Below are 13,935 nucleotides of genomic sequence, written 5' to 3' on the forward strand. Positions count from 1 at the left end.
GTCTTCTTGAGTCTGGGATGTAATGTGGAGTTGGTCTATCTCAAGCTGTGAAAGCAGCTTCCTCTTTACTATGTTGAAGCGTTGGGTAACTAGCTGTTTCTCAGTAAGTGTGGATGTAGGTCTTTTGTCCATCCACAGTCCCCTCATACGTTTATATATATATACACACACACACACATACACACATAATAAAATTCACCAAACTCTTGTCATTATTGGCTTGGTCCCAACTCTAGTCATGACCAAGTGGTTGTTTAATATTAATGATCTAATTTGAGACCATGTTGGTAGCCAGTGTAACCTAGCTTGAAAATGCAATAGAAGCAATGTTGAAATTGTGTGGAGTTTTATTTTTCAACAGTGGGTTTAATCCACTGAGAATTTTAGAAATGATTTAATTATATCGGGCATGTAAGTTGTCCTGATAGATTTTCCAGCTTTCTAGCTTTTCTCAGTTACAGCTAGAACAGTGATAAAGTTCGTCTGCTGCTGTTTTGTTCGTATGTCAGCAAAACTTCTTAACCTCTATAATTTGTAATGTTAATTGTATTTTGACAGCTTTTATATAAGAATAATTCAGTAGCAGTCATTAGTTAGATGCCGTATGAAACAAAAGATGGGTCAGCAATTTTGTCCTTTTCTAAGGGGAGGGCATTATTGTAGGCATATCACAGTATGCATGTGTTGGGGACAGGTGAATGTGAAGTTCCTCACATGGGATAAAGCCTGGAGTGGTATAAGCTCCCCAACAGTGCAAGTGCCCCTTTATCCTGAACTCCAACCTCTCTTCTCTCCCAACCTCTCTTCTCTCCCAAAGAGCCTCAAAGAGCTCTGCTCCTGCACCTTAATCTTTTTACCCACAATACCTTCCGTTTCAGTCTTGTCTTCCACAGGCCTGTAAAAGTGTCATTGTCATCAGGGCTGAGACATCTTCTGACTGTCCATTCCAGCTCAGTCCCCTCACAGCTCTGCTAATGCAACTCAGTGCTGAAATGTAACAATCCCACCATTTCCAGTCTTGCTTTCTCTGTCTGCACACAGCCATACCTGCATTTTGGCTGAGATCCAAAACTGGAATGTCCCTTCGCTCCCCGTCTTTGCCAGTGCATCTCTGCCCTGATCCACAGCATCCAGGCTCTTCAAGACTTGGTCCCCTTTCAAGTAGAGTCTGTCAACCAAGCCCAAATTACACAGTGGTTTTGCGGCATAGCCAAAACTCCCTTTAGGGATTGGGAGGAGACCATAAAAGTCATTTTTACTAGGTGGTGACTGACCATTCTTTGCAGCGAATCAATGCTGTTGATACATCATACAAACAAGACTCAATTGTATTGAAAACAGGGCTTTTTTTCATATACAGTATTTTGACAGCAATTAGCTTTCAGTTCTATCATTTTCCCCAAGGAGGAATGATCACTTATGCATGAGAAACTGTTCCCTTTTGAGTAAGAGAGAGGGGGATAATGGAAGCATCTTCATTGCTGTGATGAAAGAGTTGGATAACAGGGAGTGTTTGAATGCCTGCTTACTTTAATGTCTATCTCTACTAGCTAATTTTGACGAATGCATTTCTGTGCTTAGAAGGGGCTTATGGAAAGATGCAGTAAATTGACTGAGGAGGGAGAAATAAGCTAGGCAGTCAGTGAACAAGGGGTACACATCTTGGAAACCCATGACCTATTCCTCCCTGGCTACTGTCCTGTGAAATCTGATCAGTTAATAGAGTTGGGCCTGATCAGAATTCGGCCCAGGAAATTGCAGGGTGTGGCAGGAATGGGCATTGGTGAGGAACGAGCTGACAGGCTTCCCTCTGAGTCAGCACTTGCTCAACATCCCAGCGTGGCTGTAGAGGGTACTGTGACTTTTGGAGGTGCTTCCCTTCAGCTGAGCCATGTCACTCTTGGCACAACTTAGGGTATGTCTGCCTTGCAATGGGGTGGTGTGATCCTCAGCTAGAGGAGACATACCTGCGCTAGCTCTGATAGAGCCAGGGTACTAAAAATTAAGCATAGCTGCAGCTGTGTAAATGGCAGGAGGAGCTAGCCACCCTAAGTATGTACCTGTCTGAGATCCTAGGCACTTGCCAGCTAGCCCTGCCCACCGTTTGCACTGCTGCAGCTACACTCTCTTATTTTTTTAGCATGCTGGCTCATTCAGCGCTAGAGGGGTATGTCTCCTTGAGCTGGAATTTACTCCTCTAGCTTGAAATGGCCACTGTCCAATGAGAGTAATTGGTAGTATTTCCTTTAATTCCCCCAGGATCTTTGAGTGCGTACTGTATGCTTCACGTCCTACTGCTCTGTCTGGTGTTGGTTTATGTTATTAAACAGCTGATGTGTTCTACTCCAGAAGTGGCTACATTTCATTGGCTGGCAAAATGATTCCTGTGCCCATACATGGTGCTCTGAGGCCCTTCAAGGTGAAGGGGATATTTAAATGTGAGAATTCTTTACTCAAGTTACTCAGTCTGTGAACGTGACCTTTCTTCAATAATTCTCCCCCTCCCTCAGTGTTGTGATCTGGGATTCCATGCCAGCCTAGCTCGGACATTCAGGACATACCTGTCTGCTGAATATAACCTAGAAACCTCACGCCATGAGGGCCTGGACATCATTGAGAACGCGGTGGACAACCTGGACGCACGGAGTGACAAGCATACAGTCATGGACATGTGCAACCAGGTCTTCTGCCCTCCGCTGAAGTTTGAATTCCAGCCTCACATGGGGGATGAGGTACTGGACCTGCAGAAAACAGCATCAGTAATTTGGCATAGCCTCAGCTGTCCTAGTTTCCTCCCTCCCTAGTCTGTGATCTTTAACCTCTTTCCCATCCTATTGTCACTGTGCTTCTGTTCATGCTGCTTTCCTTTTTCAACTCTTTTCAACTGCTATGTGATAAATGCTTTGCTTAGGCCCAGATACAGGGCATTGCCAGTTAGAGATGGGGTAGGGTACCCAACCTCCCAGAAAGAGACAGTTTGGGGTTGGGAAGAGAATCATCTAATTGCTTAAAGTATTCCTGTTTGTCCAGTGAATGTTTGTCTCCTCTCTCTGGTTTTGTTACTACCATCAGGTATGTCAGGTGAGCGCCCAACAGCCTGTGCAGACGGAGCTGCTCATGCGATATCACCAGCTGCAGTCTAGACTTGCCACTCTCAAGATAGAGAATGAGGAGGTGAGAGCAATAACTGGCTTTGGTCATTATTCTGGTAGACTGTGCTAATGACTTTACAGTCTCTGCCACATGACCTTCAGCATTCTGTGCTAGAGCTTTCAGTCGATTGGAATCTTCTACAATGCCGAGACTTCTGGTGGCTTTTCTGAAGACTCCAACTGACTTCAGTGGACATTGGATCAAGCCCAGTACATAAGAGCTGCTTGATGGCCAATTATTGTGGCCAAAATATGTCATTTTCCCTGTTTGTTTCACAACTACTCTGCTCTCCATTTCTGCAGGTACGAAAAACTCTGGATGCCACTATGCAGACCTTGCAGGACATGCTGACGGTGGAAGATTTTGATGTTTCAGATGCCTTCCAGCATAGTCGCTCCACTGAGTCAGTCAAGTCAGCTGCTTCAGAGACCTACATGAGTAAAATAAACATTGCCAAGAGGAGAGCCAACCAACAGGAAACTGAAATGTTCTATTTTACGGTGAGTCTCATCTCAAGCTATCTAGGCTACGCAGCATTAATTGGTTGGGTTGAGTCCCATTTGAAATGCTTGTTAGTGAACAGCAAGAGCCAGTTTGGTCTGTTTAAATATTTGTCTTGTGTTTGTTTGAAATTGAAATGTGTGCTTCTTGACTGTAGGGAAATGCGCAGGGAACAATCATGCATCCTTGTGTTACTTTAAAAAAGAAACAACTTTAAAAGCTAGCCATGAAAGGAGACTTAAAGAAATGAGATGGGAGACTCAATAATGGGCAATAATGCCTTCCACTCTAGTTTGCTGATCTGAAACCACCCCAGTCTCATAGTGTTACCACCTCAGGGTCTATGTGAGATGAGTTTGATGGTCTCTGTGCAATTCCCATAAGATGTCACTCTGCAGAACTGTCAGTCCAGCCCACCTACCCTAAGCAAAAACCTACAGGCATGGCTCAGTCTCCACTTTGAGAATTCTCTCTTATTGATCTGTGGAGGGTATGGGATTAGCTCCCTCTGGCCACGTAGAACAAGCCTCTCAATGGGTTCCCAAATCCCAGGGGGTCCACATGCATCCTGGGGAGTCAATAGGAGGCCAGTGCCATCCATGTGGGGAGCCCATGCCTCTGCTTTACCTCTTGGACTTCAGTGTTGTCCTTGCCCAAGAGCCACAGCCTGGCATCTGCCTTGGGAACAAATTTAAGGGTAATCTCCACCATGGAAAGATGTCTGTAGGAAGATACCCATAACCTGGGGCTGTAGCATCTTTCTGCAGCAAGCTCTATAGGTTGGGTATGGAGGTGACGGTTATTCTGGCCTGCTCATCTTTCCACTGTGCAGATCCCAGGGTCTGTAGAACAGGCTCATTATTATTTCTATTTCAAGTATTATAAGAGGACTTCAAGAGAAGTGTCCCCTGTTCTCAACAAGGCACATGTTATTGAAGGTTGTTGGTAACATGACATGGCTTGTAGTGTCCCATGATACATTCATGTCTGCGGTAGGGCTTACAGCTTCTCTGTGATTATTTTTGTATGGTTCCCATTCAGAGAGTTAGTTGCAATTTTGTTTGTAAGGAGATGTGGTGTTTTGCAAAATGCCTTTTAAAAAAAAAAGTTCTCTCTGTCTCTTTCATTTTCTGTCTTTCTCCGCCACTCCTGAGATGTATAAAGTTATTGGCCTCCAAGGCAATATTGGGTATGAGGCAGTCTCTAAATAAAATAGGAATGTTATGCATTGAATGAGACTAGCTGCTTAGCATAAGTATCTGATCTCCCAAGCCAGGAAGGTCTCATGTCCTGGGAATTCTCCCTTCCTTATCGCTGTTTGCACAAAGGCAGAGCCCTGTCTCTGGAAGCAAAAGCTCATTGCTTATTGGGGCCATTCCCAGAAGCCTGACAAAGGAAGGCTTTCTTTGAACTGTTTTCTTTTGGGGTTCCTTGTGTTCCAAAGCCCTGACCTCAAGCACATGGCACAACACAAAGAATTCTGGGCTAATAAGATCAACAGTACTGCCATTTGAGTAGTGGAAAGAGCAAATTTTAACCCATCCTTGGCTCACTTTTGTGTATGTAACTGAAGTCTGGTTTATTAGAGCCTAACAGACGCTCTTGCTGCATCCCCTTACAGCAATCCCGTAGGCAAAAATGTATATCAGTTAGAAAACATTTTCACCAAGAGGCCTTACTCATGTTGTATTTGTGTTTGTGGGGGTTTTTTTTCCAGAAATTTAAAGAGTATTTGAATGGCAGTAACCTTATCACCAAGCTCCAGGCTAAACATGACTTACTGAAGCAGACTCTTGGAGAAGGTGAGTCCTAGGGTAAGGTCCAGAGAGAAACCTTGCATCTCACATCAAGATTTCAAACCAGACCTTGAACTTTTCAAATCTCACCTGCTACTTTCCTTTCCCTGGGTAAATGCTAGCCTCTGCAATGAGTTGCTTCTGCTAAGGTTAACAGAAGACATGCAAAAATATTCTAGACCCAATCACCTTTATTTGTGACCGAGAGTAGACTGTGAATTCAAAACGTAAATGTTAGGCTGCATTATTGCTGCTTACACTGCCAGTGGGTGCCTGCAAGGATTTAGTCCAGAATTACAGTTATACCCAATCATGCTTTCTCCAGCAGCAACCAAGGGGTTAACTGCACAAACCCAAACCCAGTGGAAGCTATTTTAACAGGGATGCTGTATACTTCACTGCTTTCATTGGCAATTAAAGGGTCATTTTTCAAATACGTTAGGCTTCCAGATTAGGTTTTGTACAATAAACATTTTTACGAGCACTGATATGAATTGAAATGCTTGCAGAAATGTAATTTTAAATTAAATTCCCTGCAGCGCTGGAGATCCAAAGCCAGCTGCAGCAGCAGCTCTGTGCTAAGCATGGAGACTTGGCAGTGAACCTGACTGGAAACACATAGTGGTTAACCTTCTGTTCTAGTTTCACTTTCCAAGCAAGTGAAATGAAGAAAACCAAACCAAACAGGACACATGGTGAAAAGTAATTCACTTTTAATAATCAGGGAGTTGTGATGGTGGTACAATAAAGAAATTTAAGAACATTTATATGATTTTTTTTTTATCCTTGACAATGTTTCTGAGTCTGAAGTGCTGAACACCTGCAACTCCCATTGAAGTCTGCAATGGTTAACGACAGGTGCTGACATCAAGTTGAGGTGTGCTGAGGTCCCAGCACCTTCCCTTATGGGAAATCCTATAGATTTCTGTAGGTTTGTGGGTCATCCTGTGGAACAGAATAAAAAGAGACTTTTAACCCTGCCCTAGAATTCTATAGGATGGTTTAGAAAATCTGTAGACAGGATCTTTATTCTTTAGTCAGTTCAGTAGGTCTTTTAGTAGGAACCTCTATTATATTCACTAGGACTAGGATAACCTGGGGTAATATGCATTCCTGATGGTCTGTATTATTGAATTACAAATGATTTCACCGCAGTTAATATCTTAGGCAGACTAATTTCAGTTAATGTATAAATTCAATTTCTTTAATTGTAGGGGCCTGGTCTTAGTGAAAGATTCCACTGGAAGGAAATATAGCCTCCTGAGAAGCCAGTTGGGGCTTCCCAGGAGCATCAATGATATTGTTCAGAAAGGAAGACTTCATTAGCTTTGTAGAGTTGCTGAGCTTTAGAACACAAGGGGACTCCTCGTTTCTGATTGGCAGAGGAGATGCTCATGGCCCACACATGCCCTCTGTGTACATTCACGTTCACATGACTACATAAGGACGCTGGGAACTTGAAGGGTATCTGCAGGCTGAATAGTAGAGTATTTCAGCTATCCAAGCAATAGATCTGAACTTAGTCCCTGCACTGAGTAAACTGCAAATTCATCCCCTCCCTGGGGCATGGCTTTATTTACAAAACAATGAGACCCTGTAACGGTCAGCTCACACCTTGTCCCCATCCCCAGTCTTGGCTGCTGCTACAGTTCCTCCTTCAGGACTGATCCAATCCTGCCAGACAGCCATTTCCACCTGCCTTTATGCAGATAGTCACCTGTCTCAGTGAGTTGGGGAAAACCCACTTAACCCTTTCCCACCTACTTAAAGATCAGGGTGTTTCGTCTAGCTGCTAACACAAGAGGGTGTTTCGGGCAAACATTGTTGACCTGTTACAAACCTCTTATACCACCTTGGACTTGTGGTCTACAGTGTGATTCTCCACTCTCTGTGTAGGGGTCTCTGTCATCCCTTAGCCACAGTTTTGTTAGGTTTAAGGTGCGATTGAGGAAAGATCTTAAAGCACATGCCTAAGTCTGTCCCTATCCAGGATAAGGCTTAAGCACATGCTTTAAGTTAAGTAGCTGCTTAAGTGCTGTCCTGAATAGAGACGCTTTTCTCTCATTGATCCCTAACCCAGGGATTTTTAGCTCTGTGGGAACAGTATATATTTTTTGTGTATTCTGCCCAGTTTGCAGAAGACTGAGATGGTTTATAGCCCTGGATAGTTGTTCCACAATGGGAGAGAGGATACTTATTTTTAAAGTTTAAAGGATCAGCTGTCTCCAATCTCATTTTAGTATTACAATAAGCATGCTGCTGATCTTAATGTAATAAAAATTAATTAGCTTTTGTTGTCTTTTATCCCAAACATTTTCTCCTCCGAGTGTTTTTAGCTTTAAAACCTACTTTTCCCTTAGATTCTGTGATTTATTGCATGCAGTATGTCCCTTAAACAGCACTGCATCTGAAGAATAAAATTTTAGCGTAAGAAAACTGTCATGGTGGACTCCTAGGGCTCTATGAAAATACTTTCCTCTCCTAGAATTCTCAGTACTCTCGATAGCCCACTAACACACTTCAGTAGCAGAACAATAGCTGTCTGTTCTACATTCTTATTGGGGTAGTCCCATATTTCAAATGAACTTGGGTAGGTATCTCATTAGATTTAGTCAATCACTGCACATTGCCAGGCAGAGCTCCCAGCTGTTTCCAAATTCAGGCTTTGATATTTTGGAGGAGGAAGGGGTAGGTGGAGTAAAGGGGAGGGATAGCTCAGTGGTTTGAGCATTGGCCTGCTAAACCCAGGGTTGTGAGCTCAATCCTTGAGGGGGCCATTTATGGATGGGGGGGGAACTGTCAGAGACAGTACTTGGTTCTGCTAGGGAAGGCAGGGACTGGACTCAATGATCTTTCAGGGTCCCTTCCAATTCTATGAGATAGGTATATCTCCATATATTGTTATTATAAAGGGTTAGTAGTAATCTGACCCATCTGGGCTCTTCCCATAGCTCAGCTCTTAATGCAGAGAACAGGCCTGTCCCTTGATAGTACTAAGATGGTACCATAAATCAGTGGGTAAAATGATTGGACTCCTGATGATGCATTGCTAATCATTGTTCCTATAACTAGAAAAACTATGGCAGTGCTTAGGAGAGAGAACTATAGTTAAGGTTGCAAAGAGTCAGTTTAAATTTAATTTCTGTTCCCTAAGAGCTATGTGAAAAAAGCCACAGGTTTGTCACAAAATTTCACATGAAAATGTTGAGCATTTCAATGCAAGCTTTCAGGTGATTCCAACGTTTAGACTTTCTGCAAAAAATCCACTAAATGGCCATTTTCACACTGGATATTTAAAATGGCACATTTCAATGTGACCTGATTTTTATCTGAAGAAAATTTAGCATTTTCAAAACACTGTATTTTTTGCTCAAAAGTAGGAAATTATTTGCTGCAGGGACCTTAACTTTTGCATTTGCTGACTCTCCTTGATTTTATTGTACCACTTTAATGTCACATTATCATGGGGTATAATATTTTTAGAGGAAAACCAGTGAGATTTTTCAACAGCTTTCGTACTGGAGGAGAAGGCGAGGTTGGAGTAAAAAATGCCATAGAGGTGGCAGGTCTGGGAAAGGATGGCTGAATGGCCAGCTGTCCAGCAGAAGTGAGATGAAGAGGAGAGCTTTTTCATGATGTTGAGTTTCAGACATATCTGGAAAGAGATGTGAGAGAGATGGTCATGTGAGTCTGCACAGTGCAGGAGAGGTTCAGGTGGGAGAAGAGAGTTTTGTGAGTTGTAAGTATAACTCCCTGGTGAGTGTGTGTTACCGGTCCCTCTCTGCATCCAATCTGTTGGGGATATGAGTCTGTTACAGCCCCAGCTAGAGAGCCTAGGCTTGTTAGCTCAAGCTGTAGCAGCTCATGCTTTTATCTGTGGAAGTCCCCACTTCAGTTACAGGCTTGATGGCCAAGATGGTGGCCGTTGCACAAGCAGAGATGGTGTTTGAACTTCTGTGATTGAACAGTGTCGCTCAGGACAGTGTGTAGACAGCAGCGAGGATGTGAACTTGAACGTTTCCTTTTATGTGCCATACAAAATAAAGAGGAAATCAGCTTTCCAGGTCTTTGCGGAAAGGCACAAACAGCATGCGAAATTAGTTTACAATTTATCTGTTGAATGACATAAACTTATAAAAATGAATAGATCTTCTCAGTGATATGCTGCCATTTATATAAAATCTGAGCACCATAAATACATGAAGGGAATAAGAATATTGACAGCCAGAATAGAGTCTGCCTGGATATGATTAGATGGTCTTTTATCTCTTAGGAAAAGCTGAGTTACTGGAATACTCCACTGTATTAAGATGCTATTAGTGGCCCTCCATGAGGCAGTGGGATAATCTCAGCTCACTCCCAGGGGCAACAGTCCTTGTCACAATACTGCTTTCCTATTTGGTTTGGTATGATAATCAGACACAAGGGTCAGTTTCTCGGCTGGTGTAAATCATTATCGCGGCACTGGTAGGAATGGACCTGCACTGATTTACACCAGCTGAGGATCTAGTTGGTTTTTACGAGAGGCAAAAAGACACACAATACTATCTCTGGGATCAATCCTGCAAATAAACCATTGAGATTAGTGGATGGTGAGGAGATTCCCTCCCTCACAGGTTGGGGACCCTGACTTGTAAAACTTCTTTCAGTGAAGAAGTTGTTAGTGGGGTAACATAGCAACAAGCTAGAAATCTTCCATACCATACAGGCATATTCAGTTTCTCACCTGTCACAAGCAATTAACTGACTGTGTGTGTGTGTGTTTAAACAGCCCACGTCCTTGGCACTGATGTGAAAATGAGATGGAAATTCATGTGCAATTTTTCTTTCTAGGTGAAAGAGCTGAATGTGGCACAACCAGGTAAGAAGGGTTTGGTCTGCTTTACCCGCTTGGGGAGGGGGCTGACTCACTTTTTCCGAGGGAGCAAGACCCAACGGAAGACATGGCTTGATGTGTTGTTTATTGGCACAGCACACTGGGTTTATAATCCTCCAGCTGCCCTGTGCTGGGCTATGCTGTGCAACAGGGGAGAGGCTGAAACCCAGCTCCCCACATCAGTGGCCTGCTCCTGTGCTGCATTCTCTCAGTGGATTAATTAGAATGATGACAAACAGGCCCTTGTTTTGCTGCAGTGTAATTTCCAGCTGACTAGTTCTGAAGTGCCTGGAAGTGCTGTGTCAGCACGGTGCATTGCAGTGTCTCAATAAACGTATCTGAAGTTGTGCTGTATTCATAGCCAGCTTTAGGACTGCACAACACATGGGTGTCAACCCTCCCAACCCAGTCTCCAGCCCCTCCCTGTCCACCCACTGTTCAAGCAAGGGCTGGACGTGCTGCATGGGACTCCAGGTGATGCTGGGGTGACCACCCCAGGTCCAGCCCTTTTAACGGGCGGTACGGAAAATGCTGGTGCACCCCACAATTTTCCATCCAAATGAAGCAATTGATGGAGCTGAGAGTACATGTAGGAGGGAGGGGCCTTTTCCATTGCATTTTCCAAATGCTCGGTACACAAAGCCATTGAGTTTAGCTTTAGCAGCTTGCTATGAATTTGTAGGATTTATAACAATAGGATGTGGGTCAGTGGAGCTGCCAGACCCCTCTCCACAGCTTGTAGAAACCTCTCATTATCTTTTCATAGCCCTGTTTCAGTTTTTCATAAAGTTTTCAATACCAGCAGAAACATTTGATCTTATAAATGCTGAAACATGCTGGCTGCTGTGGCTGCATTTCCAGACAGAAAAACAGCCCCACTAGCGTTCTATGGAGCTCTCTCTTCACCTATTCGGGGTGCCTTGGGCCTTTCCAGCTGGCTGGAAATAGAGGCATCCTGCTGGAATTAACATGCCTTAAAACATCAGCAAGGCTGAGAACTGACCAGGATTCTAAACAGACGTGGCCGGGGCCAATCACATGAGAACACAGAGGTTCCCTTCTCCCCTAAGCAGGAATAACCCATGGTGGGAACTGAAAGCTCTGTGAATTTGAAGAATTCTTACATCAGGGTTATCTGCTGTGTAAGAGGTACCTGGGTCAACTTTTCCAGTCTGCATATCTCCCAAGATCCAATGGAGGCAAGAGGCATCTGCTCAGCTGCCTGCTAACCAGCTTGTTGCAGGTCCTGGATAGCTGATTCTGCAAGAGTCATACTTCCAGGTCCTTCCCGGTTTCTTCCAAGGCTACCAGCTATCCCAGGAGCCTCTGATTACCTCTCCTAGTTGGAACTATAGTTGGCTGATGGCAGACAGAGTGATAAAGCCAGTTATTGTGTACAGCATTGTCTCTAATGATGCCATGTTCCAGCCCAGATGAGATTGCATTTCAGTGGTAGCAATACAGCCTGCAAGGCACTTTGTGATCATTTGGATGAAAAGGTGCTTTGGTAAAGGACTGATTGATTGGTGAAGGGGACACCAGAGTAACTAAAGGAAGACCAAAAACTGTACCTAAACTTTGCTCTTCAGGAGCTTCCTTATTGGGGCGGAAGCAACTGGGACAGTATCACAGGCCAAAATAATCCGGGTAACGAATAACTAAGACTCATGAGTGAGGGATGACAACACAGCACTCTGCTGCTTTTGTTGTTTTTTTGTCCCTGAATTAGCTTGTGCATCACATAAAGAAACAAAAGAGAAGAATCTGTTCCTCCTGAGGCAGCACTATAAGCACTGTCAGAATGGCCTTCCGACTAAATCCAGCTGGAGGCCAGAATGCCACAATCTTTTTCCTTCAGGGCCTCACCCAGCTAGAGGAAATTATAGAGCAACAAACATCCTCGATCTCTGTGGTTTATATCACAGTCATCTAACTGAGAGTTGGATGGACTCTTCGCTGCACTGTAATGATTTCTGCTCCTGAATTGTCAGTTGAAGGAATGGCTATAAGCAGCAAAAGTGCCTGGAGTCAAAATTGTTTCTTTTAATTAAAGGCACCCGATTTATGTGGATCATGGCTCTGTCACCTTTAACGTTTAGAGTTGTTTGTAAATTGTTCTTGTTGGTTCAGCTCAGCTCTTTAGTACTTTTGCAGGAAGGCTCTTTGCACTGATTTTAGCCAGACTCATTAAAATCCCCTCCTGTGATGTTTCACAGTACAAACATCCATATCATTTTGTGGCAGTGAGGATGAAGGTAGAGTGGAATCATGACAGTAGGACTTCATGCCATTTTTCTCCTGAAAGGTCTAGATATTTGAGTTCTGAAGACTTGAATTTTAGAAGATATAGTCACATTCTGAATAATGTCAATAAGAACCAGCTGGCTAAATCTCCACCCAGTGCACTGAAATAATCCTCCTGTGCTTTCATGGGCTACATGTCCAGGGGTGTTGAGCACAATCTCCAGTGAAGTCAGATGGGGCTGCAGGAGCTCATTGCCTCTGAAAACCAGGTCCAAACATTAGCAGATCATAGGGCAGAAGCTAGCATCACTTGACAGCCATTCCAGCTTAAAGGCAGGGGGCCCAATTCTGCTCCTATGAAAGTGTATTGACTTTGTGGAGTTGCTTGTAATTGCCCTGGTGTAAGTGGATGGGGCGCTTCCTGGGACTTGGGAGACCTGGGGCCTGTTGTAAGTTCTCTGCTATGTGATTTGGCTGAGTCACTTTTATGTGCCTCTGTTTCCTCTCTCACCCTTAGTCTATTTTTAACCAGTAAGTTTTCAGGTCGGGGACTGTCTCTTACTCAATGTTTGTACAGTGCCTGGAATAATGGGTGCTGCTGTCGGGGCCTGTAAGCACCACTGTGATTCCCACAGTAATAGTAAGTGAGGGACCAGAATCAGGACCAACAGTTGCTTCACTTCAAATTCCTCCTTCACGTACCTGCCGCTTAGGATGCCCTGACACTTCCCTGCTGTTTATCAGATGCTCCCTTTACTTGACCATTGTGGACTTGAACTACTTTTTGTGATTTATTTTTAAAAAATCTCACTGTTTAGACAAACCCACTGGGAATTTGAAACAAAAGGAAGTCATTGTGACAAAGACAGAGCCCTAAATATGGTGGGTTTGGGGTTTTTTTACCATTTTTTCCCACCGTTCTACACTCAGTTTGGTTTGTTGCCAACGGGTTGTTATAGGGGCTGAGTTGTGCACTTCAGCTTGTTACTGCTCTGTTGTGCATGAGTGCTGGCCTCTGCAGGGTTGCATGGAGTGGCTGGGGGCTGTCCTGACTTTTAAAATTTAAAAACTACATTGAAGCATCAGTTTTGAAGGAAACAAAATGACAAAACCCAGGAACTTTGACCTGCATTTTTTTCTTACAGCTATTTGCAAATTTTGGGCCTAAGTTCACCAGCCTAGACACTGTCCCTGTGAATAGTTGTGATTGTAATCTTACAACTAAAAGTTAGCTGTGGGGTCTTTGGAGGTGTCACCACTTTCCTCCTAATTGCTGAGTTCCCAACACTAGGATGAGATTTGTTTGGGAATAAACAGTTTTGCCCCGAGTGTTTTCGGTAGGTTAGCATTGGTGGAATTGGGGTC

The 13,935-nt window shown here is 43.8% G+C and overlaps 1 protein-coding gene across 2 annotated transcripts in view; it reads left to right on the plus strand.

Moving 5' to 3' along the window:
- The window catches only part of SRGAP3 (SLIT-ROBO Rho GTPase activating protein 3), a 221,875-nt gene that overhangs the window by 180,050 nt on the left and 27,890 nt on the right, over positions 1-13,935 (plus strand). For both annotated transcript variants that reach the window (XM_032784222.2, XM_032784223.2), the window contains exons 7-11: positions 2,511-2,732; positions 3,073-3,174; positions 3,456-3,653; positions 5,372-5,456; positions 10,284-10,311. In XM_032784222.2, coding sequence (XP_032640113.1) covers positions 2,511-2,732; positions 3,073-3,174; positions 3,456-3,653; positions 5,372-5,456; positions 10,284-10,311 — 635 coding nt within the window. The remainder of the gene's footprint in view (positions 1-2,510; positions 2,733-3,072; positions 3,175-3,455; positions 3,654-5,371; positions 5,457-10,283; positions 10,312-13,935) is intronic.

This window comes from Chelonoidis abingdonii, chromosome 17, assembly GCF_003597395.2.
Source record: "Chelonoidis abingdonii isolate Lonesome George chromosome 17, CheloAbing_2.0, whole genome shotgun sequence".
NCBI lineage: Eukaryota > Metazoa > Chordata > Testudines > Testudinidae > Chelonoidis > Chelonoidis abingdonii.